We start from the raw sequence: 25286 nt of genomic DNA, 5'->3' as shown, positions 1-25286 counted from the left end.
ATGAATGAATGAGGGAATGAATGAGTTTGTTTATTTGTTCTTTTATTGTTGTTGTCAATGGACCTTGTAAATCATTCATTATGAATGTTATCAACAAACACTGTGGTTATTTATTATTGTGGTGGTGGTGTTCTGAAAAAAACAAACAAAGTCTCTGGTGATCAAAGAGGGGAAAAAACAAAAAGAAAAACCACAATGAATAGTGAACTACCGGGGGGCGGGGCAAGATGGCAGACTGGTGAGCTGTATGTTTTAGTTACTCCTCCAGGAAAGTAGGTAGAAAGCCAGGAACTGCGTGGACTGGACACCACACAGCAATCTGACTTTGGGCATACTTCATACAACACTCATGAAAACGTGGAACTGCTGAGATCAGTGAAATCTGTCAGTTTTTGCGGCCAGGGGACCCGCGCCCCTCCCTGCCAGGCTCAGTCCCGTGGGAGGACGGGCTGTCAGCTCCGGGAAGGAGAAGGGAGAACTGCAGTGGCAGCCCTTATCGGAAACTCATTCTGCTGATCCAAACTCCAACCATAGATAGACGGAGAACAGACATCAGAGAATCTGAGAGCAGCCAGCCCAGCAGAGAGGAGACAGGCATAGAAAAAAAAACAACACGAAAAACTCCAAAATAAAAGCGGAGGATTTTTGGAGTTCTGGTGAACATAGAAAGGGGAAAGGCAGAGCTCAGGCCCGAGCTCAGGCCCTGAGGCGCATATGCAAATCCCGAAGAAAAGCTGATCTCTCTGCCCTGTGGACCTTTCCTTAATGGCCCTGGTTGCTTTGTCTGTTAGCATTTCAATAACCCATTAGATCTCTGAGGAGGGCCTTTTTTTTTTTTTTTTTTTAATACTTTTTTCTTTTTCTAAAACAATTACTCTAAGAAGCCCAATACAGAAAGCTTCAAAGACTTAAAATTTGGGCAGGTCAAGTCAAGAGCAGAACTAGGAGAGCTCTGAGACAAAATGCAATAATCCAGTGGCTGAGAAAATTCACTAAACACCACAACTTCCCAAGAAAAGGGGGGTGTCCGCTCACAGCCATCATCCTGGTGGACAGGAAACACTCCTGCCCATGGCAAGCCCCATAGCCCAGAACTGCCCCAGACAACCCAGTGTGACGGAAGTGCTTCAAATAACAGGCACACACCACAAAACTGGGCGTGGACATTAGCCTTCCCTGCAACCTCAGCTGATTGTCCCAGAGTTGGGAAGGTAGAGCAGTGTGAATTGACAAAGCCCCATTCAGCCATCATTTCAGCAGACTGGGAGCCTCCCTACACAGCCCAGCAGCCCAGAACTGCCCTGGGGGGATGGCACTCACCTGTGACATAGCACAGTCATCCCTCAACAGAGGACCCGGGGTGCACGGCCTGGAAGAGGGGCCCACTTGCAAGTCTCAGGAGCCATACGCCAATACCAAGGACTTGTGGGTCAGTGGCAGAGACAAACTGTGGCAGGACTGAACTGAAGGATTAGACTATTGCAGCAGCTTTAAAACTCTAGGATCACCAGGGAGATTTGATTGTTAGAGCCACCCCCCCCCTCCCTGACTGCCCAGAAACACGCCCCATATACAGGGCAGGCAACACCAACTACACACGCAAGCTTGGTACACCAATTGGACCCCACAAGACTCACTCCCTCACTCACCAAAAAGGCTAAGCAGGGGAGAACTGGCTTGTGGAGAACACGTGGCTCGTGGACGCCACCTGCTGGTTCGTTAGAGAAAGTGTGCTCCACAAAGCTGTAGATCTGATAAATTAGAGATAAGGACTTCAATTGGTCTACAAATCCTAAAAGAACCCTATCAAGTTCAGCAAATGCCACGAGGCCAAAAACAACAGAAAACTATAAAGCATATGAAAAAACCAGACGATATGGATAACCCAAGCCCAAGCACCCAAATCAAAAGAGCAGAAGAGACACAGCACCTAGAGCAGCTACTCAAAGAACTAAAGATGCACAATGAGACCATAGTACGGGAGACAAAGGAAATCAAGAAGACCCTAGAAGAGCATAAAGAAGACATTGCAAGACTAAATAAAAAAATGGATGATCTTATGGAAATTAAAGAAACTGTTGACCAAATTAAAAAGATTCTGGACACTCATAGTACAAGACTAGAGGAAGTTGAACAACGAATCAGTGACCTCGAAGATGACAGAAGGGAAAATGAAAGCATAAAAGAAAGAATAGGGAAAAAAATTGAAAAAATCGAAATGGACCTCAGGGATATGATAGATAATATGAAACGTTCCAATATAAGACTCATTGGTGTCCCAGAAGGGGAAGAAAAGGGTAAAGGTCTAGGAAGAGTATTCAAAGAAATTGTTGGGGAAAACTTCCCAAATCTTCTAAACAACATAAATACACAAATCATAAATGCTCAGCGAAACCCAAATAGAATAAATCCAAATAAACCCACTCCGAGACATATACTGATCACACTGTCAAACACAGAAGAGAAGGAGCAAGTTCTGAAAGCAGCAAGAGAAAAGCAATTCACCACATACAAAGGAAACAGCATAAGACTAAGTAGTGACTACTCAGCAGCCACCATGGAGGCAAGAAGGCAGTGGCACGATATATTTAAAATTCTGAGTGAGAGGAATTTCCAGCCAAGAATACTTTATCCAGCAAAGCTCTCCTTCAAATTTGAGGGAGAGTTTAAATTTTTCACAGACAAACAAATGCTGAGAGAATTTGCTAACAAGAGACCTGCCCTACTGGAGATACTAAAGGGAGCCCTACAGACAGAGAAACAAAGAAAGGACAGAGAGACTTGGAGAAAGGTTCAGTACTAAAGAGATTCAGTATGGGTACAATAAAGGATATTAATAGACAGAGGGGAAAATATGACAAACATAAACCAAAGGATAAGATGGCTGATTCAAGAAATGCCTTCACGGTTATAACGTTGAATGTAAATGGATTAAACTCCCCAATTAAAAGATATAGATTTGCAGAATGGATCAAAAAAAAATGAACCATCAATATGTCGCATACAAGAGACTCATCTTAGACACAGGGACACAAAGAAACTGAAAGTGAAAGGATGGAAAAAAATATTTCATGCAAGCTACAGCCAAAAGAAAGCAGGTGTAGCAATATTAATCTCAGATAAAATAGACTTCAAATGCAGGGATGTTTTGAGAGACAAAGAAGGCCACTACATACTAATAAAAGGGGCAATTCAGCAAGAAGAAATAACAATCGTAAATGTCTATGCACCCAACCAAGGTGCCACAAAATACATGAGAGAAACACTGGCAAAACTAAAGGAAGCAATTGATGTTTCCACAATAATTGTGGGAGACTTCAACACATCACTCTCTCCTATAGATAGATCAACCAGACAGAAGACCAATAAGGAAATTGAAAACCTAAACAATCTGATAAATGAATTAGATTTAACAGACATATACAGGACATTACATCCCAAATCACCAGGATACACATACTTTTCTAGTGCTCACGGAACTTTCTCCAGAATAGATCATATGCTGGGACATAAAACAAGCCTCAATAAATTTAAAAAGATTGAAATTATTCAAAGCACATTCTCTGACCACAATGGAATACAATTAGAAGTCAATAACCATCAGAGACTTAGAAAATTCACAAATAGCTGGAGGTTAAACAGCACACTCCTAAACAATCAGTGGGTTAAAGAAGAAATAGCAAGAGAAATTGATAAGTATATAGAGACGAATGAAAATGAGAACACAACATACCAAAACCTATGGGATGCAGCAAAAGCAGTGCTGAGGGGGAAATTTATAGCACTAAACGCATATATTAAAAAGGAAGAAAGAGCCAAAATCAAAGAACTAATGGATCAACTGAAGAAGCTAGAAAATGAACAGCAAACCAATCTGAAACCAAGTACAAGAAAAGAAATAACAAGGATTAAAGCAGAAATAAATGACATAGAGAACAAAAAACAATAGAGAGGATAAATATCACCAAAAGTTCGTTCTTTGAGAAGATCAACAAGATTGACAAGCCCCTAGCTAGACTGACAAAATCAAAAAGAGAGAAGACCCATATAAACAAAATAATGAATGGAAAAGGTGACATAACTGCAGATCCTGAAGAAATTAAAAAAATTATAAGAGGATACTATGAACAACTGTATGGCAACAAACTGGATAATGTAGAGGAAATGGACAATTTCCTGGAAACATATGAACAACCTAGACTGACCAGAGAAGAAATAGAAGACCTCAATCAACCCATCACAAGCAAAGAGATCCAATCAGTCATCAAAAATCTTCCCAAAAATAAATGCCCAGGGCCAGATGGCTTCACAGGGTAATTCTACCAAACTTTCCAGAAAGAACTGTCACCAATCTTACTCAAACTCTTTCAAAACATTGAAGAAAATGGAACACTACCTAACTCATTTTATGAAGCTAACATCAATCTAATACCAAAACCAGGCAAAGATGCTACAAAAAAGGAAAACTACCGGCCAATCTCCCTAATGAATATAGATGCAAAAATCCTCAACAAAATACTTGCAAATCGAATCCAAAGACACATTAAAAAAATTATACACCATGACCAAGTGGGGTTTATTCCAGTCATGCAAGGATGGTTCAACATAAGAAAATCAATCAATGTATTACAACACATTAACAAGTCAAAAGGGAAAAATCAATTGATCATCTCAATAGATGCTGCAAAAGCATTTGACAAAATCCAACATCCGTTTTTGATAAAAACACTTCAAAAGGTAGGAATTGAAGGAAACTTCCTCAACACGATAAAGAGCATATGTGAAAAACCCACAGCCAGCATAGTACTCAATGGTGAGAGACTGAAAGCCTTCCCTCTAAGATCAGGAACAAGACAAGGATGCCCGCTGTCACCACTGTTATTCAACATTGTGCTGGAAGTGCTAGCCAGGGCAATCCGGCAAGACAAAGAAATAAAAGGCATCCAAATTGGAAAAGAAGAAGTAAAACTGTCATTGTTTGCAGATGATATGATCTTATATCTAGAAAACCCTGAGAAATCGACGATACAGCTACTAGAGCTAATAAACAAATTTAGCAAAGTAGCGGGATACAAGGTTAATGCACGTAAGTCAGTAATGTTTCTATATGCTAGAAATGAACAAACTGAAGAGACACTCAAGAAAAAGATACCATTTTCAATAGCAACTAAAAAAATCAAGTACCTAGGAATAAACTTAACCAAACATGTAAAAGACCTATACAAAGAAAACTACATAACTCTACTAAAAGAAATAGAAGGGGACCTTAAAAGATGGAAAAATATTCCATGTTCATGGATAGGAAGACTAAATGTCATTAAGATGTCAATTCTACCCAAACTCATCTACAGATTCAATGCAATCCCAATCAAAATTCAAACAACCTACTTTGCAGACTTGGAAAAGGTAGTTATCAAATTTATTTGGAAAGGGAAGATGCCTCGAATTGCTAAAGACACTCTAAAAAAGAAAAACGAAGTGGGAGGACTTACACTCCCTGACTTTGAAGCTTATTATAAAGCCATAGTTGCCAAAACAGCATGGTACTGGCACAAAGATAGACATATAGATCAATGGAATCGAATTGAGAATTCGGAGATAGACCCGCAGATCTATGGCCGACTGATCTTTGATAAGGCCCCCAAAGTCACTGAACTGAGCCATAATGGTCTTTTCAACAAATGGGGCTGGGAGAGTTGGATATCCATATCCAAAAGAATGAAAGAGGACCCCTACCTCACCCCCTACACAAAAATTAACTCAAAATGGACCAAAGATCTCAATATAAAAGAAAGTACCATAAAACTCCTAGAAGATAATGTAGGAAAACATCTTCAAGACCTTGTATTAGGCGGCCACTTCCTAGACTTTACACCCAAAGCACAAGCAACAAAAGAGAAAATAGATAAATGGGAACTCCTCAAGCTTAGAAGTTTCTGCACCTCAAAGGAATTTCTCAAAAAGGTAAAGAGGCAGCCAACTCAATGGGAAAAAATTTTTGGAAACCATGTATCTGACAAAAGACTGATATCTTGCATATATAAAGAAATCCTACAACTCAATGACAATAGTACAGTCGGCCCAATTATAAAATGGGCAAAAGATATGAAAAGACAGTTCTCTGAAGAGGAAATACAAATGGCCAAGAAACACATGAAAAAATGTTCAGCTTCACTAGCTATGAGAGAGATGCAAATTAAGACCACAATGAGATACCATCTAACACCGGTTAGAATGGCTGCCATTAAACAAACAGGAAACTACAAATGCTGGAGGGGATGTGGAGAAATTGGAACTCTTATTCATTGTTGGTGGGACTGTATAATGGTTCAGCCACTCTGGAAGTCAGTCTGGCAGTTCCTTAGAAAACTAGATATAGAGTTACCATTCGATCCAGCGATTGCACTTCTCGGTATATATCCGGAAGATCGGAAAGCAGTGACACGAACAGATATCTGCACGCCAATGTTCATAGCAGCATTATTCACAATTGCCAAGAGATGGAAACAACCCAAATGTCCTTCAACAGATGAGTGGATAAATAAAATGTGGTATATACACACGATGGAATACTACGCAGCAGTAAGAAGGAACGATCTCGTGAAACATATGACAACATGGATGAACCTTGAAGACATAATGCTGAGCGAAATAAGCCAGGCACAAAAAGAGAAATATTATATGCTACCACTAATGTGAACTTTGAAAAATGTAAAACAAATGGTTTATAATGTAGAATGTAGGGGAACTAGCAATAGAGAGCAATTAAGGAAGGGGGAACAATAATCCAAGAAGAACAGATATGCTATTTAACGCTCTGGGGATGCCCAGGAATGACTATGGTCTGTTAATTTCTGATGGATATAGTAGGAACAAGTTCACAGAAATGTTGCTATATCATGTAACTTTCTTGGGGTAAAGTAGGAACATGTTGGAAGTTAAGCAGTTATCTTAGGTTAGTTGTCTTTTTCTTACTCCCTTGTTATGGTCTCTTTGAAATGTTCTTTTATTGTATGTTTGTTTTCTTTTTAACTTTTTTTTCATACAGTTGATTTGAAAAAGAAGGGAAAGTTAAAAAAAAAAAAAAAAACAAGGAAAAAAAAAAGATGTAGTGCCCCCTTGAGGAGCCTGTGGAGAATGCAGGGGTATTCGCCTACCCCACCTCCATGGTTGCTAACATGACCACAGACAAAGGGGAGTGGTGGTTTGAGGGGTTGAGTCCTCTACCACAGGTTTTACCCTTGGGAAGACGGTTGCTGCAAAGGAGAGGCTAGGCCTCCCTATGGTTGTGCCTAAGAGCCTCCTCCCGAATGCCTCTTTGTTGCTCAGATGTGGCCCTGTCTCTCTAGCTAAGCCAACTTGAAAGGTGAAATCACTGCCCTCCCCCCTACGTGGGATCAGACACCCAGGGGAGTGAATCTCCCTGGCAACGTGGAATATGACTCCCAGGGAGGAATGTAGACCCAGCATCGTGGGACAGAGAACATCTTCTTGACCAAAAGGGGGATGTGAAAGGAAATGAAATAAGCTTCAGTGGCAGAGAGATTCCAAAAGGAGCCGAGAGGTCACTCTGGTGGGCACTCTTATGCACACTTTAGACAACCCCTTTTTGGTTCTAAAGAATTGGGGTAGCTGGTGATGGATACCTGAAACTATCAAACTGCAACCCAGAACCCATGAATCTCGAAGACAGTTGTATAGAAATGTAGCTTATGAGGGGTGACAGTGGAATTGGGAAAGCCATAAGGACCACACTCCACTTTGTCTAGTTTATGGATGGATGAGTAGAAAAATAGGGGAAGGAAACAAACAGACAAAGGTACCCAGTGTTCTTTTTTACTTCAATTGCTCTTTTTCACTCTAATTATTATTCTTGTTATTTTTGTGTGTGTGCTAATGAAGGTGTCAGGGATTGATTTGGGTGATGAATGTACCACTATGTAATGGTACTGTAAACAATCGAAAGTACAATTTGTTTTGTATGACTGCGTGGTATGTGAATATATCTCAATAAAATGAAGATTAAAAAAAAAAAAAAGCACATGAATAAGAGCAGTTTCGTTTGAGTGATAGGAACATGAGTTAGATTAGAGTGGGTTAACGAGAAGTATTGGAGAAGTGAACTGATGGGGGCAGACAACTATTTCAAGAACACTGGTTATTCAGGTGAACCAAGAAATGAGTCAAAAGCTAAAGGCGAATATGACATCAAGGAAGAATGTTTTAAAGATGGGCTGTACAAATGGTAATATTCCTGCAGAGGGGAAGATATTCCTGATATGTATCTCTACCACTGCTGGCAAGGTGTTGATTCTGACATCAGTCAGGAGTCAGGAGATGGGCACAAGGAGACCTTATCAGCTTGAGCTCCCTCTCAAATAGCCTGAAATAGCTGCTGACCAGTCTGATCTTACAGTATAATGAAGGAGAGTGAGGGAGGAAGGTGGGAACGTAAGTGAAGAAAATATACATAAGAAAAAATGCATCCTCCTACTGATAGGCCCTCATCATCTCTTGCCTGGACCAGTCTACTTGATAAATGATTGAGTAGGCATTCATATTGCATCATCTTTTAAGGGAAAACAACAAAATCTACTAAATTGGAATATAACTATTAAACAGTCTCTAAGTAAATTTTGTTTATTATAATAAGAATATTCTGGTTTTACAATAGTTTTTTACCTCTCCATTACTTTACATTTATGTTTTTCATAATGAGATAAATGATTCCAGGACTGTCATTGTGGGGATACCTAGTTTTAATCCTTTAAAAAAGTTTTTTTTAAATCTAGACAAATTCTTATGAGATACATTTTAGTAATAGAAGTGAAAACTTAAAATTCTAAGCTATTGAGAAATAATTTATTTTTGTTGTTTGAATGAAATAAAATACATACTTACTCTGAAAAAAAAAAAAAATAGTGAACTACCATATGACCTGGTAATCTCTCTACTAGGGATATACCCCAAACAATTGAAAGCAGGTACTTGAACATTTATTTGCAAACCAATGTTCACAGAGCCATTATTCACAAATGCCAACAGATGGAAGCAACCTGAGTGTCCCTAAAAAGATGAGTGGATAAATAAAATGTGGTATATACATACAATGGAATATTATTCAGCTATAAAAACGAATGAAGTCCTGATACATGTGACAACCTGGATGAACCTTGAAGACATCATGTTGAATGAAATAAGCAGACACAAAAGTACAAATATTGTATGACCTCACTGATTTGAAACAATTAAAATAAGCAAACTCATAGAGTCAGAATTTAGAATATAGGTTTCCAGGGGACGGAGTGGGGATAGGGAATGGTGTGATGGTTTGGAAATTTTACGGACCCCAGAAAAGATTATGTTCTTAAAGCTAATCCATTCCTGTGGGTGTAGATCTAGTGTGGGTGGGACCTTCCGATTAGGTTATTTCAGTTGAGGTTTGCCCCAGGTGGATCTTAATCCTCTAACTGGAGTCCTTTACAAGAGGATGAGAAAAAGAGACATAGAAGCTGAGAGAGAAAGACACAGAAAACAGAGGAAACCACTGAAGCCAGAAGCAATGAAACCTGAATGAGAAGGGAAAGACCAGCAGATGCCAAGTGCCTTGCCATCTGATAGACAAGTCCAGATAGCAACTGACGATGCCTTGATTCGGACATTTTTATGGCCTCAGAACTGTAAGCGTGTAAATTAATAAATCACCATTGTAAAAGCCAACCCATTTCTGGCATATAGTATTTCAGCAACCTTAGCAAACTAAAACAGGAAGTTAAGGCTTAAAATGCATGGGGTTCCTATTTGAAATAATGGAAATACTTTGGTAATGGATGGTGGTGATGGTAACACAACATTGTGAATGTAATTAACAGCATTGAAATATATATCTCAATATGATTAAAAAGGGAAATGTTAGATTGTATATATGGTAACAGAATAAAAAGTTTTTTAAAAATCCATGGAACTACAGTATTCAACCAGTGAATCCTAAGTTAAATCATGGACTATAATTAATAATACAATTACAGAAATGTGCTATTACCAATTGTAACAAATGTCTCACACCAAAGCAAGGTGTGGTGGTAGGCTGCTGTATGAGAATCCTGTATGACTAATGATACTGTAACACTTGTGCTTGCTCTGCTTTCTCTGCTATTTTAGTGTAAGTTAGAACTAAAGTATATTTTCACTGAAAGGTAGATGGCTTTAAACAATTAAATCATTCCAGATTATAAAGTATTTTAGCTGTCATTTTCATTATTTTAAACATTATTAAACATACATCTTTTTTTTAATGATTTGGCAGAACCATCAGATTTTACGTTCTTTCAAAGTCATCATTTTGCATATAAATTATGACATTGTGACCAGATAAGAGGATGAGTTATCAGGGAATTCTGGTTAAAAAAGGCCAGGTAATAACAAACTGTATAATACAGTTCCCTGTATACCAATATCTCTGAGTCCTATTCAACTTGAACTCTTGTCTAAATCTGCAACACACATGACACACTGGTGAATGGAAGAAGAGTTCCTAGGCTCAATAAGAATTTATTGAAAAGATAAGACACACACACCTGACAGCACATTTCTGTATCAATAAAAGGCACCATATGTTTAACCTATGACAAATTAACCCTAACAAAATACATACTATACAACTGGCATAGAAAAAGTAAAGGTTTGAATGAACTAGAAGAGTCATCAAAGGCTTCTCCGGAGAAATAGGGCCTGAAATAGATAGACCTTGAACTACGTGCATTCCAGCAAGGGGAATGGAATGAGAAAAGGAACATGGGTGAAAATATGAATGGACAATAAAACCTTAGCTTTCAGAAGTCAGGAACTTTTGATTAAACGTGATGGCACAGTTCATTAGTATCCTGAAAGCTTATAGGAAGGGTTTGAAATACTCCTCAGGAATAGTAATGGTTTGTGAGCTGGGAAATGAATGGCACAATGTAAAGAGTATTTCTAAAAGAATAATTTACGAGCTTCATTAGGATACCTTATAAGGGGATCATATAACAAATCTGAAACAGCGTAATTTTATGATGTCTTTTAAATTTATTTTGATATGTGAGATTACTTGTCAGTATAAAGTAAAAACTGAATTTCATGTTGAAGTTGATGGTGTTTCTATAATAAGCAAAACACTCCAAAACTTCCACGAAGAAGGTTTATAAGTTTAAAGCAGCAATTTGAAGATAGTTAAAGACAAAAAAGCAATGCTGAACTCATCTTAAAATAGGTAATAGAAGTAAAGGAAGGAAATATGGCAGCAATCTAAAAATCTGGATTTGTAATTGCCATTTTTCACTGTACTAGTTACACTGTTGAAGTCACATAGATAATGGAGAAAAAGTCAGAATGAAAGATTGGTAGGAAATATCAGAAACTGTACATGTCAGTTGCTCAGAAGCACTCACTTCATAACAGCAAGATAAAATAATAGTTCCGTGAGAGGTTATTATAAAAAGATTTATGTTTGCAATAAAAGGCAGTACTTCCACTTACCTTCATAATCCCACAGTTCACTGAAAGGCTTTCCTGGTTCTCCAAGTGGGGCTGGAGGCTCATTGAAAAATGGAGCACTTACTTCCATCATCACTCCTCCATCACCTGGGTTCAGCCTGAGACACACTGGCTCATGCTTCACTGGAAAACCATCCCAAGTATGTTCAATCTTAAAATCCATCTGAAGACTTGAACGGAAAAAAAAAAAAACATATTAAAACAATCTCTGTAACAATATACAAATGTTTCCTTTAGTCAGAAATTAAATGAAATTAAAAATTCAATGCCAGGCAGGAAGGCAGCAGAGCAATAAGAATATGATCCTGGGAGTCAAAAGGCCATCTGTGTTGTGGCAAATCCTAGACTCCTAGTTCTGTTGTAAAACAGGTGGTTGGATCCTAAAACTTGAAGACTTTAAGTCCAGATCCAGCTCTAGCTCCTTCGTAAAGAAAGCATCAAAATCATAAAAATTGTAATTAAGCCCATTGCAGAAAATGTTCAAGCAGTTAACTACAACTATACACTATGAGTTTATATGAGTTTATCCTCTGCTTTTTCTTGTAAAGCATGCTGATATCTCCTACTGGATCCTCTGGGTATCAAAATCTTAATAATAAAATTCAACTCGATAAATAAAATCTCCATAAATCAGCTGAAGCAGTACTGTCCACAACTGCTCTTTTGATTAAACACCTTTTCTTTGGAGTAGTGGGAGATTTGGAGGGGTGAGATATAACCCTTTGAAGGTTAGGAGAGTTGAATTTTGTCTTCCTCGATCCCAGTGTATATATACTTTCTTGCCTTTCAATTTTTTATATTTCAGGCATTGAATGACTCCTTGTTTGGTTAATCCCTTCTCTCCAATTAAAAAAGGGAACAGAATCTGCCATCATTTAAAATTTGAAATAGACTAAATAATTTGAAATGAACAGTGCTTGCATTTTAAATTGTTTCCCTGAGTCTTAAATGGAAGGACACAGTACTACGTTAATAAAAATTTTGTTGAACACTATAGATCAGGCATTTTATAAACATTATCTGATTTAATTTTGCAGCAAATTTGCAGAGGAACTATTATTATCCTCATTACAAATGAAGAAACAGAGTTGTCCAAGGTAACATGAATGGCATATTTGATAATTAAACCAATTACCAGCCATGTTTTCTCAGAAGAAGACATTTCAGACATCTGTAAAATGAAAATTTTATTTTAGGAGTGGTGGAGTCTCCAAATAATACTAAGTCCTTATGCTTTATCCCAAAGATAGTTCTGATTTAGTAACGGATAATATTTCCATACTCTAATGTCCCTTATTCGAAGTCTGAATGCATTCCCTTGCTTTACCTGTCATTGTTACTGCTAGTAATGAAGTCAGTGATTTTTAAATACATTTAATTCAATGAATATATATTGAGTGCCTACTATGTGTCAAACAGTAGGAGATCCAAATATAAAAGTTCCATGTCATAAAGAATACAATCTCTGAAAACCTTTTTTCTAAAGTATCTAGCTTTTCTAATTTTCACTATATGCTAACAAACCTAACAGACAACCTCTAAAGTTAAAAAATAGCATTGATAGTGCAACCCATTTGTAGAAAACTAACAACACTGCAAAAGAAGATTATGTTCAGCAATTCATAGTCTTCATTATTGAAATAAGCTCAGTGAGACATAAGACTGTATAAATTGATTCTCCAATCCCTTGATCTACTTGCATTACAATAGCTGGCCAAGTTGGATTAAACACAAAGTGGAGAAACCTTCCTCTTTCTTGATGAGGTAAATGTTTCTGTAGGGTGAGTAATACACAGGAGCAAGCTGCAAGTTAGTCTCTATCAGTCCATTAGACATGGAGCTTTAAAAGTCACTAAATACTTCAGGTAACTTCAGAGCTCCCAAATGTTAAAAAAACTTCAATTTTATGTGATGTAAGGCATATATTTATTTAAAAGACTGCAACAGTAGAGAGCAATTAAGGAAGGGGGAACAATAATCCAGGAAGAACAGATAAGCTATTTAACGTTCTGGGGATGCCCAGAAATGACTATGGTCTGTTAATTTCTGATGGTTGTAGTAGGAAATGTTGCTATATTATGTAACTTTCTTGGGGTAAAGTAGGAACATGTTGGAAGTTAAGCAGTTATCTTAGGTTAGTTGTCTTTTTCTTACTCCCTTGCTATGGTCTCTTTGAAATGCTCTTTTATTGTATGTTTGTTTTCTTTTTAACTTTTTTTTTCATACAGGTGATTTGAAAAAAGAAGGGAAAGTTAAAAAAAAAAAAAAAAAAAAAAAAAAAGAAAAAAAAAAAAAAAGGGGAAAAAAAAAAAAAAAAAAAAAAAAAAGATGTAGTGCCCCCTTGAGGAGCCTGTGGAGAATGCAGGGGTATTCGCCTACCCCACCTCCATGGTTGCTAACATGACCACAGACATAGGGGACTGGTGGTTTGATGGGTTGAGCCCTCTACCATAAGTTTTACCCTTGGGAAGACGGTTGCTGCAAAGGAGAGGCTAGGCCTCCCTGTATTTGTGCCTAAGAGTCTCCTCCTGAATGCCTCTTTGTTGCTCAGATGTGGCCCTCTCTCTCTGGCTAAGCCAACTTGAAAGGTGAAATCACTGCCCTCCCCCCTACGTGGGATCAGACACCCAGGGAAGTGAATCTCCCTGGCAACGTGGAATATGACTCCCAGGGAGGAATGTAGACCTGGCACCGTGGGACGGAGAACATCTTCTTGACCAAAAGGGGGATGTGAAAGGAAATGAAATAAGCTTCAGTGGCATAGAGATTCCAAAAGGAGCCGAGAGGTCACTCTGGTGGGCACTCTTATGCACACTTTAGACAACCCTTTTTAGGTTCTAAAGAATTGGGGTAGCTGGTGGTGGATACCTGAAACTATCAAACTACAACCCAGAACCCATGAATCTCGAAGACAGTTGTATAAAAATGTAGCTTATGAGGGGTGACAATGGGATTGGGAAAGCCATAAGGACCAAACACCACTTTGTCTAGTTTATGGATGGATGTGTAGAAAAGTAGGGGAAGGAAACAAACAGACAAAGGTACCCAGTGTTCTTTTTTACTTCAATTGCTCTTTTTCACTCTAATTATTATTCTTGTTATTTTTGTGTGTGTGCTAATGAAGGTGTCAGGGATTGATTTAGGTGATGAATGTACAACTATGTAATGGTACTGTAAACAATCGAAAGTACAATTTGTTTTGTATGACTGCGTGGTATGTGAATATATCTCAATAAAATGATGATTAAAAAATAAAAAAATAAAAAAATAAAAAAAAAAATAAAAAAAAAAAAAAAAAAAAAAAAAAAAGACTGCAACAAATCCTACAGGTATTTTTACTTTAAATACAGTAGTAATTATTTTTGTAAATCTATGAACGGATGCAAAATGGAGCAGTTAAATTATAAAAGTTAATGAATAAATTTTTTATGTTCTCTATTTTAGAACAATTCAAAGATGAATTCTACAGTATTTCAGTTTTAAAATCATATAAGTCCTGATTTGCATGGAATAAACTACCTCAATAATAAATTTATCTTCTTAAATTGAAATATCAAGGGGCATACTACATAAATAAATGTGTAAGCCTCTCTCCCAAATGTTGATTAATAAATATGCTCTTTCAGTATAGAGGAGGAAATGAGAATAAATCAAGAAGTTAGAAATGCTGATTACTCTGATTCTGGCACCAATTTGCTTAGAGAATATGCTTTTCTCCTAACTTGAAGTTTGACAATTCCAGAAGCTTTTGGTAAATTTACTTATTCCCCCAAGCACCATATCCACAAAAATATTGCACACCTTAAAGGGCTCCTTAGCCTAATCAGTGGGTCCCCATTAGGGACCTTTCAACTCCCAACCCTTTCAGGCAACTGCAGAGGACCAGTGCTTCTATGTCTAAACAGAATAAAACTAAATCAAGTGATGTGCTTCTAAAAGTGGCCTACCACTTCCCTACATACATGGTGGATCTCATGGTCAGAGTGGGGGATATCTTATAGGTTTCAAATTTCTTCAAAAAGTAATCTTATCTGGAAGACAACAAATGATAAGGGCAGAGTTAGTCTTGTTGAGAGAGTACAGGGTGGCTGTACTCCAAGCCTTTCCACTGGTTCCTTGCACCTTCCCCCTAAGTTACTTTGAGCTTTGTTTAAAAAGTACTGTAAAAAATATTGACTGGACTTCCACAAGCAGGAGAGTATGGTCATGGCTGAGATGTTCAAGCGAAGAATATAACTTTGGCTTTAATTGTGTAGGATGGCTTTAGTTTTTAATTGGAATGACAAATTTGTTCATTTTTTTTTTAGTCCCTGATTCATGTTGCTTAAAGAACACTCAAGTCAATCTAAGTGTGCATAACATTTTTAACGATAGTAACCTAAAAAGCATAGTCCTGCCCACTAGTTTGCAATCTGTTTGAAGATAGCATGTGCCCAGACAAAGACAACTGATTCTTCCCTAAACTACCTGGGTACTAAGGAATCTCCTGAATCTTACTCCTTACTCCTTTAAATTTAGTTGTCAATAACCTTCACAATCTCAGCTAGTGTGCTTCCTTGCAGCACTCTGAGAAGCCAGAAGCTGTCACATATAGGAAGAGGTCACTTAAGCTCCTTGGTAACAAATACAGTCTTTCCTGGTTATTTGGGGTGGTTATGTTCTATAGTGTCATTGTGAGCAACGGATTAGTGAATACTGATGGATTTCTACCAGGAGGAAAACAGGGATAGGTTCCCACAAGCCTCTGGTCACAGATCAATACAAAATCTCATTTATATGTGTTTCTGTTTGCTTCCTCAAATTTGTATTCCATTATTCCCTAGGAAGTTCTTTGTTTCACTAGCCTTTTAGAGACTGCCCCCATTTAACCCTATCTAGAAACAGTATCATTGCCTTCAGAGCATTAACAATATTTAAATAACACCTTTGAACATAAATTTAAGCAAGTTTAATTATAAATCGCACTGGGGGCAGGTCACTGGAAATCATGAAATAAGGTGTTGATTCATTACCATTAAACTCACAGCTAACTGCACTATAACTCAGGTCTGAAGGAAGTTCATCTAACACACGTATTTTCTCCAGAAGGCACATCACAGCTTTCTTGTGCTCAGGAACCCTAGACAGCATTACAGCATTTCAGCATTTCAGCATTTCAGCATTATGTTTGTGGGCTATTTTAAACAAAGAAATTACTAACACCACCACCAACAACACAAACAAAACAAAGCAAGCACAAAAATGCAAAACAAACAAACATGGCACTAAACATACTGTGAAAAGGAAACTTGTTTACAGTATGAGATGAAACGACCATGTGCATTGGGCAACTCAAAATTTTCACCACTCAGTGCATGTCTGCAAATAACAGCAAAAGCACCACAAATATTGATTTGGCAGTTAGAGATAAATGTTAACAAGTAGGCAAATTCATAAATACAGAACTAGAGAATATTGAGGATTGACTGTATCCCCTTTACCCACTTACAAGTAAGGCATGTTCTCAAAGTAGATATTTGTCCAGTTAGCAGAAGAGTGAGGAGAGACTAGATGAAAGCTTCAAGAGACCTGAATTTTATAATAAAAACCCAAATCCTTATAATGGTTTACCTGACTTGATATCAGCACTGTCCTGTAGAACTTTCTTGCAATGATGGAAATGTTCTATGTCTACACAGCCCAATATTAAAGTCAATAACCACATGTGGCTATTTGGAATGTGGCTGAGGAACTGAATTTTAATTTTATCTAATTTTAATTAATTGTGATCAGTGGCTACCATCCGGGATAGTGGAGCCCTTATGATCTGGTCCCCGATATCTCTCAGTCCTGACTACCTACCGCTCTTTCCTAGCTCACCTGGCCCCAGCCATGCTGGCCTCCTCCATGGAAACTCCAGGCAGCTCCTACAGACTTGTACTTTCTGTCTGAAACACTCTTCCCTGGATCCAAGGATATGCATTCAGCTCATTTTCTGTTTCTTTAGGATGCCCTATCATAGACGCCTTTCCTGACCACTCTCCAAAGACTCTCTTAAACCATTCCCTATCATTTTCTACTGCCCATACACTGCTCTGGTTGATTCACAGCATTCACACCATGACATTATATATATGCCCACCCCACCTCCCACCACTGTCAGCTAGAATGTTTCTCAGTAACAGGAGCTCACTATTTTATTTTTGAATGAATAATTGGTTTATACTCTGTATCTTAAATTCTATGATTCTAAGATTTTGTGTAGAAGAAAACTGCTGTATTAGTGGTATCATTATCCATTTCAACTCTGTATAGCAATACAATGGAAAATAGCTACAAATGATATAGAATCCCCAGTAATGTCCTTTCAATTTAGTTTATCAAGTGTTTATTTAACATTCACCTTGTTTCAGGCACCATGCCAGTTACTGGGGAAATAAAGTATAAGAAGTCTAGGGAGAGTTGGATAATTCTCATTTAGCTGATCAAACAGGTCACCACTTTAATTATCAGTTGGTTCATTTTGCAGTCCAATTTAATAAAATTGGATCCCTACACTAAACTTAGTTTTAGATGAATCAAAGATTTAAACATAAACATCAAATCATAAACATTTAAAGGAAAAATAAAGGAGGGTATTAAAAAATTATATTAGGGAAGACAGTATTTTAAAATATAACCCAAAACTGAGTAGTCATAAAAGAGTGAGACATTTCACTACATAAATTAACAAAATTAAAAGCAGAAGTCTGCCACACCTGAAAAAAAAAATATACACCATTAACAAAATCAAAAGATAGTATGGAAAAAAATATTTGCAACTCATATTTCAGACAAAGAACTAATTTCTTTAATGCATAAAGGGGTCCAAGAAATCAATATGGAAAAGATCAACACCCCAACAGAAAAATGGGCAAAAGATATGAACAGCCAGTTCACAGAAAAAAAAAGTGAAATGTTCCACCTCACATATAATAAGCATGCAAACCAAAACAACAACTTACTATTTTTCACTTAAATTGTGAAGGATCAGAAAGTTTGCTAAAATGCTGTGTTGGTAAAGACACTGAGAAACAATCATACATTGCTGTTTGGGTATAATTGGTACAGCCTTGTAAAGAGCAATATGTCATTATCTATCAAAATAAAAAATGAAAATATCTTTGACTCAGAATACTAGTTCCAGGAATTATAACTGCACATACCCAAAATGACATATGCATAAGGATATTCACTGCAACATTATTTACAATGACAAAATACTGAAAGCAGCTTAAACACCCTTCAGTACAGGACTGGCAAAGAAATTATGCTATATTATACAACGGAATACCATGTAGCTGTTTAAAAGAGTGAGGGAGCCCTATATGTATACCTAAAATACACTAAATAAAAAAAAGCATGGTGCAAAAAATATGCATTTATTTAGTAAAAAAGAAAGACTATATTTATACATGCTGATGATACATAAACTATAGCAGGAATCACATACAAGAAAATAGTGGCAACAGTAGTTGCCTCTCTAGAGGGTATTTTCTGCCTAGGATGGGAGACAATGTCACTTGTATCACTTTTTTGTACCTACTTGAATTTTATACTGTGATATACATGATTTACCAATTCAAAATGAATAAATAGTTAAAAATATTTTTTTTAAAGCCCAATATAAGGCTAGATCTCTTAAAGAGCATATGATGACTTCTCTCCTTTATATTATTTTACCCAGTGGACCAGAAGAACTTATTTTACCTTACCTTACTTGGCTAAGGGTAGACTCCTAAATGTCATTCTAAGATACTTGTACTTATGGTTATTTATGGCCTTGGAATTTTATAGAAATTATTGTATAAATGTATTTTTCTCTAGGAAGCATGCTTTCATCAGCTATTCACAGGGGTCCATAATCCTCAAAATGTTAATAACAACTCTAAAATACTTCTAATATTATCTCATTAAGCAGTAAGTAAATAATTTTCCTCAGGAATACTGAAACTTGGAATTTTTTTTCTCTAGCAGAATTATAAAATTGAAATTCACAATTCAATTAGTAAATTTTAAATCCATTTGATTTTAATTAGATTCTTATTCGTGCTTCTGTTTTTTGCAGGGCTTGAATATTTCTAAAAAGGTTGAATGTATATTCTCAACATAATCACCGCCCTGTTAAGCAATTTCCTTGTTGGCTGTTTAGACTTTCTTAAAAGAATGTTTAATGTTAATCAGTATTTTGCAACATTTTAACCTCTATTCTTCAAATTAAGTTTTCATAAAAGACTTTTCAATTTTTTTGTTTTAAGTTGTACTATGGAAAGGCCTTTTGGAAGGAAATGAAGGAAATGAGGAGAGAGAACCCTCCTTCATTAAAAAATGAGAGAGGGAAAAAAAAATCTACAAAGGTTAAAAGAAGGAAGTTACGGAAAACGTGTTTCCTCAGCAGAACGTTCGGCAAGGAAAACTTCCAAATTCATCTATTCACAAAATTTTCTTTCGTTTTACCACAGTAATTATTTCTTTGCAGTTTGCATTCCCCCTCCCCCACTTAAAAGAGAAACGGAGATACAGGGAAGCCAGCCTCAAAGTGGGAAAAAATAAACTGAACCAGCAAGAGGAGGCCCCTGAGAACTAAAATACCAGAGAAAATGCTATTAGCAAGATTGGGCAAAGGTACAAGGTATGACAGAGTGAAGCCGGCACGAAGAGAACACAGACCGGGAAGCTCTTCTCAGTCCAAGACTGGCTGCCGCCTCCGCGGAGGTCCCTAGAGAGGACTCAGCCATAGGCCCCGCCCAGCCGCCCCTCGCTCCGGGGGAGGGACTTGGACGGCTGAAACAGTGCCCCGATTTTCTAGGGCCGTAGAAAGGACAACGGCGAACACATGAAGTCTTTTAATCATTGCACCAAAGTTGAAGCAGTTCTCTCCAAAAAGAAGGAAGAGTAACAACAATATTAATACTGTGCAACAATTTGTAAATCAATTGTAAATTATTAAGATTACAGTAGAACATACAGCATAATTCATTTAATACAACTAAAGGCTAACGGGATATATAGGCGAGAACATGAATTATATTATAATAGATGTAAATTCTATTACACTAATGAGGAGCATATACATAATGGTTAAGAATTGTGACGTTGGAACCAGAAGGCCTAGGTCGAAATCCCAACTCAGCTACTTTCTAGCTGTGTGAATGTCAGCAAGTTACTAAAAAAAAAAAAAAAAAAAAAGGTTTTAAAACAGCACCTAGTTTCTGTGAGGATTAAATGAATTAATATATGTATAAAGCATTTAGGACAGTGTACAGAGTAAGTGTTCAAAAAAGATTAGCTATTATTATATTAAAGTATATAGATTTGCCTAAAGGGAATATTCTTTGGTTCAAATAATCAAAACTACATATTTCTGAGGTAGTTTTATTTATAGAAAACTAGACTATGAGACAGGATAGTGTAACTGACCCTCGAGATCATAAAATATGGTTAAGTACCCTAGAGACAGAGTTCCTGGTTCATCGTTCTTGTTGGTTCAATCTTAACTGTCCCAGTAGTTACAGCATTTGTCAGCTTAAGTGTCTCTTTCGCTCAAGACAATGTGGAATTATTTTGTTTCTGTATAGGATTGGATATAAATTCATAACATTATCCTGTATAAAGTTTTCAACTTCTTAAGAAAAGGTGGTAAGTTACAGAACTGTAGTATTTCCGAATAACAGAATCACTGTATTTTGGTTACTGACAGCTACCAAAACTTTTATAGGATCAGTGGGCTTTAGTCAGCAATGAGTCACAGCATCTGAACTTCACAGCTACCTCGAGAAGAATGTGCATATTCCACATGCTCAAGTGAAGTCACTATCATCTTCTCTCAATCTGCAAGAGCAGATATTACATTGGTGTGTTGCCGTTATACAAATATTTTCAAGTAAATATTAAGCTAAATCATATGAAATTGCAGAAAATAGGCAATTTCATATGGTTCAGCTTAAATGTATTGTTTATAACATTATTCTTAAAACATCCTTGGGGAAAAACAGATTTTGTGTTTGTTAGTTTACCAAAACAATTGTTTTTGTTTTATAAAATTACTTTTAAGGAGGGGTATGGGTTGTTTTGAGTGTTCTCTCTTACTTTTATTTTTATTCTTATTTTCATTTTTATTTTTTGGAGTGATGAAAATGTTCAAAAATTGATTGTGGTGCTGAATGCACAACTATACGATGAAACTTTGGATGACTGTATGGTATGTGAATATATTTCAATAAAATTACATTAAAAATCACTTTTAAGAGTTTTCATTATATCAGAAAAGGTTAAATACAGTTTGACCCTCATGTTTACTTTGAACTTTGTATTTTTTGTGATGCTCTGCACATAGTACAAGGAGCTCAATGTCAATTTATTGAATAAATTAAAATAGGTGAAATATATCCATTTTAAGAGATTTCTTTTTTGCAGAAAAATATCTAACATGAAAACATGAAATAGTGACTTGAGTATTCAACTTCCTGTTCCCTGTACTCAATTTACACTAATATATACTTTCCATGCACATTCACTGAATACTTTAAATTAATTCCTTCACCAGATATTTATTGAGCCCTTTTTATGTTCCAGGCATAATGATGGAGCCTCTAGAGACAAACTACAAAACAATATGACAAGGATTGTAGCAAGGTACCTGAAGTGAGTACTAAGGGGGAAACTGTCTTGGAAGAAGTGGGTGAACTCAGGGGAAGTTTTAAAAAGGAGAAACATTAGAGGGAATATTTTAAGGATAAATGGACTCATAACAATTTTGATTCCTCATGATGAAAATTATTTTGAAAATTCCAAAGTTCAACCAGTAAAATTATAAGCACACACAGAAAAACTATGACTTGTATTGACCATGATCATCCAAGGCAAATAATTCAAGTGTAGTCATAAAAATTCCAGTGCTGGATATTCAATTTGTACAATGCAAAGACCACTCATCATTTATTTCCAGAAAGTACTCTTTGCTTTCACCCACACCAATATATCTCATCAACTTTTAGTGTAAATGTAGACTTAACTTTGTAACCACTTGATTGATGTCAAGCTGCCACTGATTTTATTTCAGATTAAATTTAGGTAGTATCTCTACTTGCTGGGTAAGGAAATATGTTTTAATTTGTCAAGAGGACATCAGGCAAGATCATAATCATGTGCTTATTGTGGGAAAAAATAATTTAATATTGGCCACCTGAACTGCAACTTTGTATTTTCAAATGCCTACAAACATTTTTATTTGGAGGTCCCAACATAACATGAACAACATGTTCATTCAATTAACAAATAACAGAGCACCTTCTAAAGCTAGACACACAGAGGCAGAGAGAGCACACTTAAAATCACAATATGACAATATACAAGGTTCAGCCCAGTGTAGGGGAAAGTACAAGCACGTCATTGGGGAGGCAGTGAGAGATTCATGAAGAAAGTAATAAACTGGAGTTCAAAAAGAGTTGGAACTTGCCCTCTCAATTTCTGCTTCCAACAAGTTTGTGTGTTAATCTCACGGTTACTAAAGACCAGATCAAGTTCATCCTTCTCTGATCAAAGCTAAATCAAACCTTTTGATGCCTATTAACTACACTTTCATATTTAACTGCTATTCTTTAGAGGAAGTGATTATCTCATTCTCTTATTGGGAGTATGGATAAGGCTCACAACAGGTCTTCAAGTGCCTAATTGGACACAACTGGACACATCCTTTTAATTTCTTAATACATTTTGCTAACATTACTTAGATTATCTAGCATTATAAGTACAAGAAAACAAAACCAAACAAAAAGGCCAAATCAAACTGCATCTATAACATGTCTAATTAGTGGAACTTTAATTCAATCCACAAAAATAAAATAAAATAAAAATACATAATTGATTAAAAAACACTGAATTTAGCGGCTAGCTTCAAGTCAGGCTTTTATTGCTAGTGTTGAGACTTCCTGCAATGTTACTGTTAAATGAAACCCATAAAGTTGAACCCAGACAAAATCAATTTATAAAAATGGGGATTGTAATCCATTAAGAAACGTAAAATTTTGCCGAATTTTTCCTTTCAAAAAAAATGTAGCTTTTCTCCTTCCTTCTTTTTGAGGCTGCTAACTTAACTCGAAATAAATGCTGAATTTGAAGAATCTTTCGAGTAACTCTAAACTGCATGCCTCATTACCCCAGAGTTAAGTATAAACAAGAACTGTCATCCTACCTCCAAAAACCTTTTTAAGGGGCGATTTCTGCAGTACGGCTTTTAGCTCCTGGAGATTGCCAAATCCATACCCACAAATCTTTCAGAAGGTTAATGTGGGTGCGGGACTCGGGTTTCCGCCCCCAACCGCAGGAATCTTTACCCTTTCTACACACTCCGCATTGTACAGTAACCCAAAGATACTGGGGGCCTTAAAATTATGTATCTGATGCACTACCCATGTTTACATTTTTAGAATTTTTCTTCAAACCAAACCAAACCAAAAAGAAAACCGACCAGACCCGGTCACACGGAAACACTGGCCCGCGAGGTTGCCCGCGGTGCAGCGGGGGTGGCTCAGTCCACTGTCATACAGGTTCTCACGGCTCCGCCCGTCGCTCGACAGATAGCCAATGGTGGACGAGGACTCCAGGAAGCGTGATGCCGTCAGTGCTTACGCCTGCGTGATGACGAAGGCGGTGTAACCGTCTCCAAGGAGCGGTCCGGGGCACCGGTTTCAAAGTCGCAGAGCGGGTCGAGTGGACTTCCGCGGCTGGATCCGGGCTGCCTGGCCATTCTGGCGGCGCCGCGCCCTCCACGGAGGACGCCGCCAGCAGGCTTCCCGTCGGTTTCTACGACGCTCGCCTAGGTGGCCTGACACAACCTCCAGTGAGCCGTGGGACGCCTGTATCGGTCCGCGCCCCCTTCCCAACCTGACGGGATTCGGATGAACGTGGAAGAGAGTTAACTTGGCGCGTCCTCTGCAAACCTGAACGCTGAAGTCTAGCGCCTGGGCCAAAGAGTCGGCTCGGAGTCGGACGAAGGAGGCACGGCTGGACTGTTGACGCCGCGTGGGGAGGATACTGATTACACCGCTCAAGTGCTTGACAACCTCTGGAGCGTTGTCTTAGTTTTGTTTTCTCGCATGGCGAACTCGGTGTCATTCTGAGGGAGGCAAAGGTGGTGAAAACTCCTAACTAAAATTAGATCGAAATGGCCACAGAAATCGACTTTCTGAGAGATCAAAGTAAGATCCATATTCCTTTATTGAGAATTCATTTAGGTAATGTTTAATATCGTCATCGTTGACCAACTGATATTTTTTGACTGCCTGTTTTGTGCATGGAAATTTGTAACAACCTAAAGAAGTTAGCATCAGAAAAACCTTGGTGGCGTACATTAAGAATGTATATATACTTGAGCATGACAGTTCTGTAAATACTTGTAGGTTTCTTGAGCTTACATGGGACTCCACTAGAACTAGACGTTTGTTAGGCTCCTCGCATGCTCTGAAGAAATTAGAGGCCAGAAAGAGTTTCCAAGTGTGCTGTTAGAACTTTGAGGCACTGCTCTGGCCATTCATTGGAATGATGTTTATTGAGCTCCTTCTGCTTCTATTTGTAGCATAGCTGCTACAAAGATGAAGAGGACAATTCTACCCTCCAAGAATTTAATTTGGGGAAAGAGATATATAACCCTCATGAATACATTGAAGTGGCAGCAATTGTTAACACTTTTGTCTGAGTTTCCGAATTGGGTTGTTGGAAAGATTAAATGAACG

General features: G+C 37.4%; 3 protein-coding genes across 11 annotated transcripts in view; 2 read left to right on the top strand and 1 right to left on the bottom strand.

The window, feature by feature from the left end:
- The window catches only part of LOC119529855 (regulation of nuclear pre-mRNA domain-containing protein 2-like), a 32052-nt gene extending 9808 nt beyond the window's left edge, over positions 1-22244 (top strand). Inside the window, exon 2 of one of the 2 annotated variants that reach the window (XM_037830665.1) lies at positions 22129-22244. In XM_037830665.1, the coding sequence (XP_037686593.1) occupies positions 22129-22201 (73 nt within the window). In that variant the 3' untranslated portion in view covers positions 22202-22244. Of the gene's footprint in view, positions 1-20032; positions 20073-22128 lie in introns of those variants that run through there. The other variant, XM_037830666.1, reaches the window with a different exon arrangement.
- Positions 1-24109, bottom strand: part of C3H4orf33 (chromosome 3 C4orf33 homolog) — a 245173-nt gene extending 221064 nt beyond the window's left edge. For 3 of the 8 annotated variants that reach the window (XM_037830658.1, XM_037830657.1, XM_037830656.1), the window contains exons 1-2: positions 20224-20463; positions 11518-11705 (exon numbers count right to left, since the gene is read on the bottom strand). In XM_037830658.1, the coding sequence (XP_037686586.1) occupies positions 11518-11705; positions 20224-20291 (256 nt within the window). In that variant the 5' untranslated portion in view covers positions 20292-20463. The other 5 variants (XM_037830663.1, XM_037830662.1, XM_037830659.1 and 2 more) reach the window with 4 other exon arrangements.
- A 113-nt stretch (positions 24110-24222) lies between these two features.
- SCLT1 (sodium channel and clathrin linker 1) overlaps positions 24223-25286 on the top strand; it is a 278459-nt gene continuing 277395 nt past the window's right edge. The window contains exon 1 of the mRNA XM_037830653.1: positions 24223-24752. Within this exon, the coding sequence (XP_037686581.1) occupies positions 24719-24752 (34 nt within the window). The 5' untranslated portion in view covers positions 24223-24718. The remainder of the gene's footprint in view (positions 24753-25286) is intronic.

The sequence above is a fragment of the Choloepus didactylus genome, chromosome 3, assembly GCF_015220235.1.
Source record: "Choloepus didactylus isolate mChoDid1 chromosome 3, mChoDid1.pri, whole genome shotgun sequence".
Lineage (NCBI taxonomy): Eukaryota > Metazoa > Chordata > Mammalia > Pilosa > Megalonychidae > Choloepus > Choloepus didactylus.
Note: the sequence above shows the minus strand (reverse complement) of the source record. Positions and strands in the feature narration are given on the sequence as shown.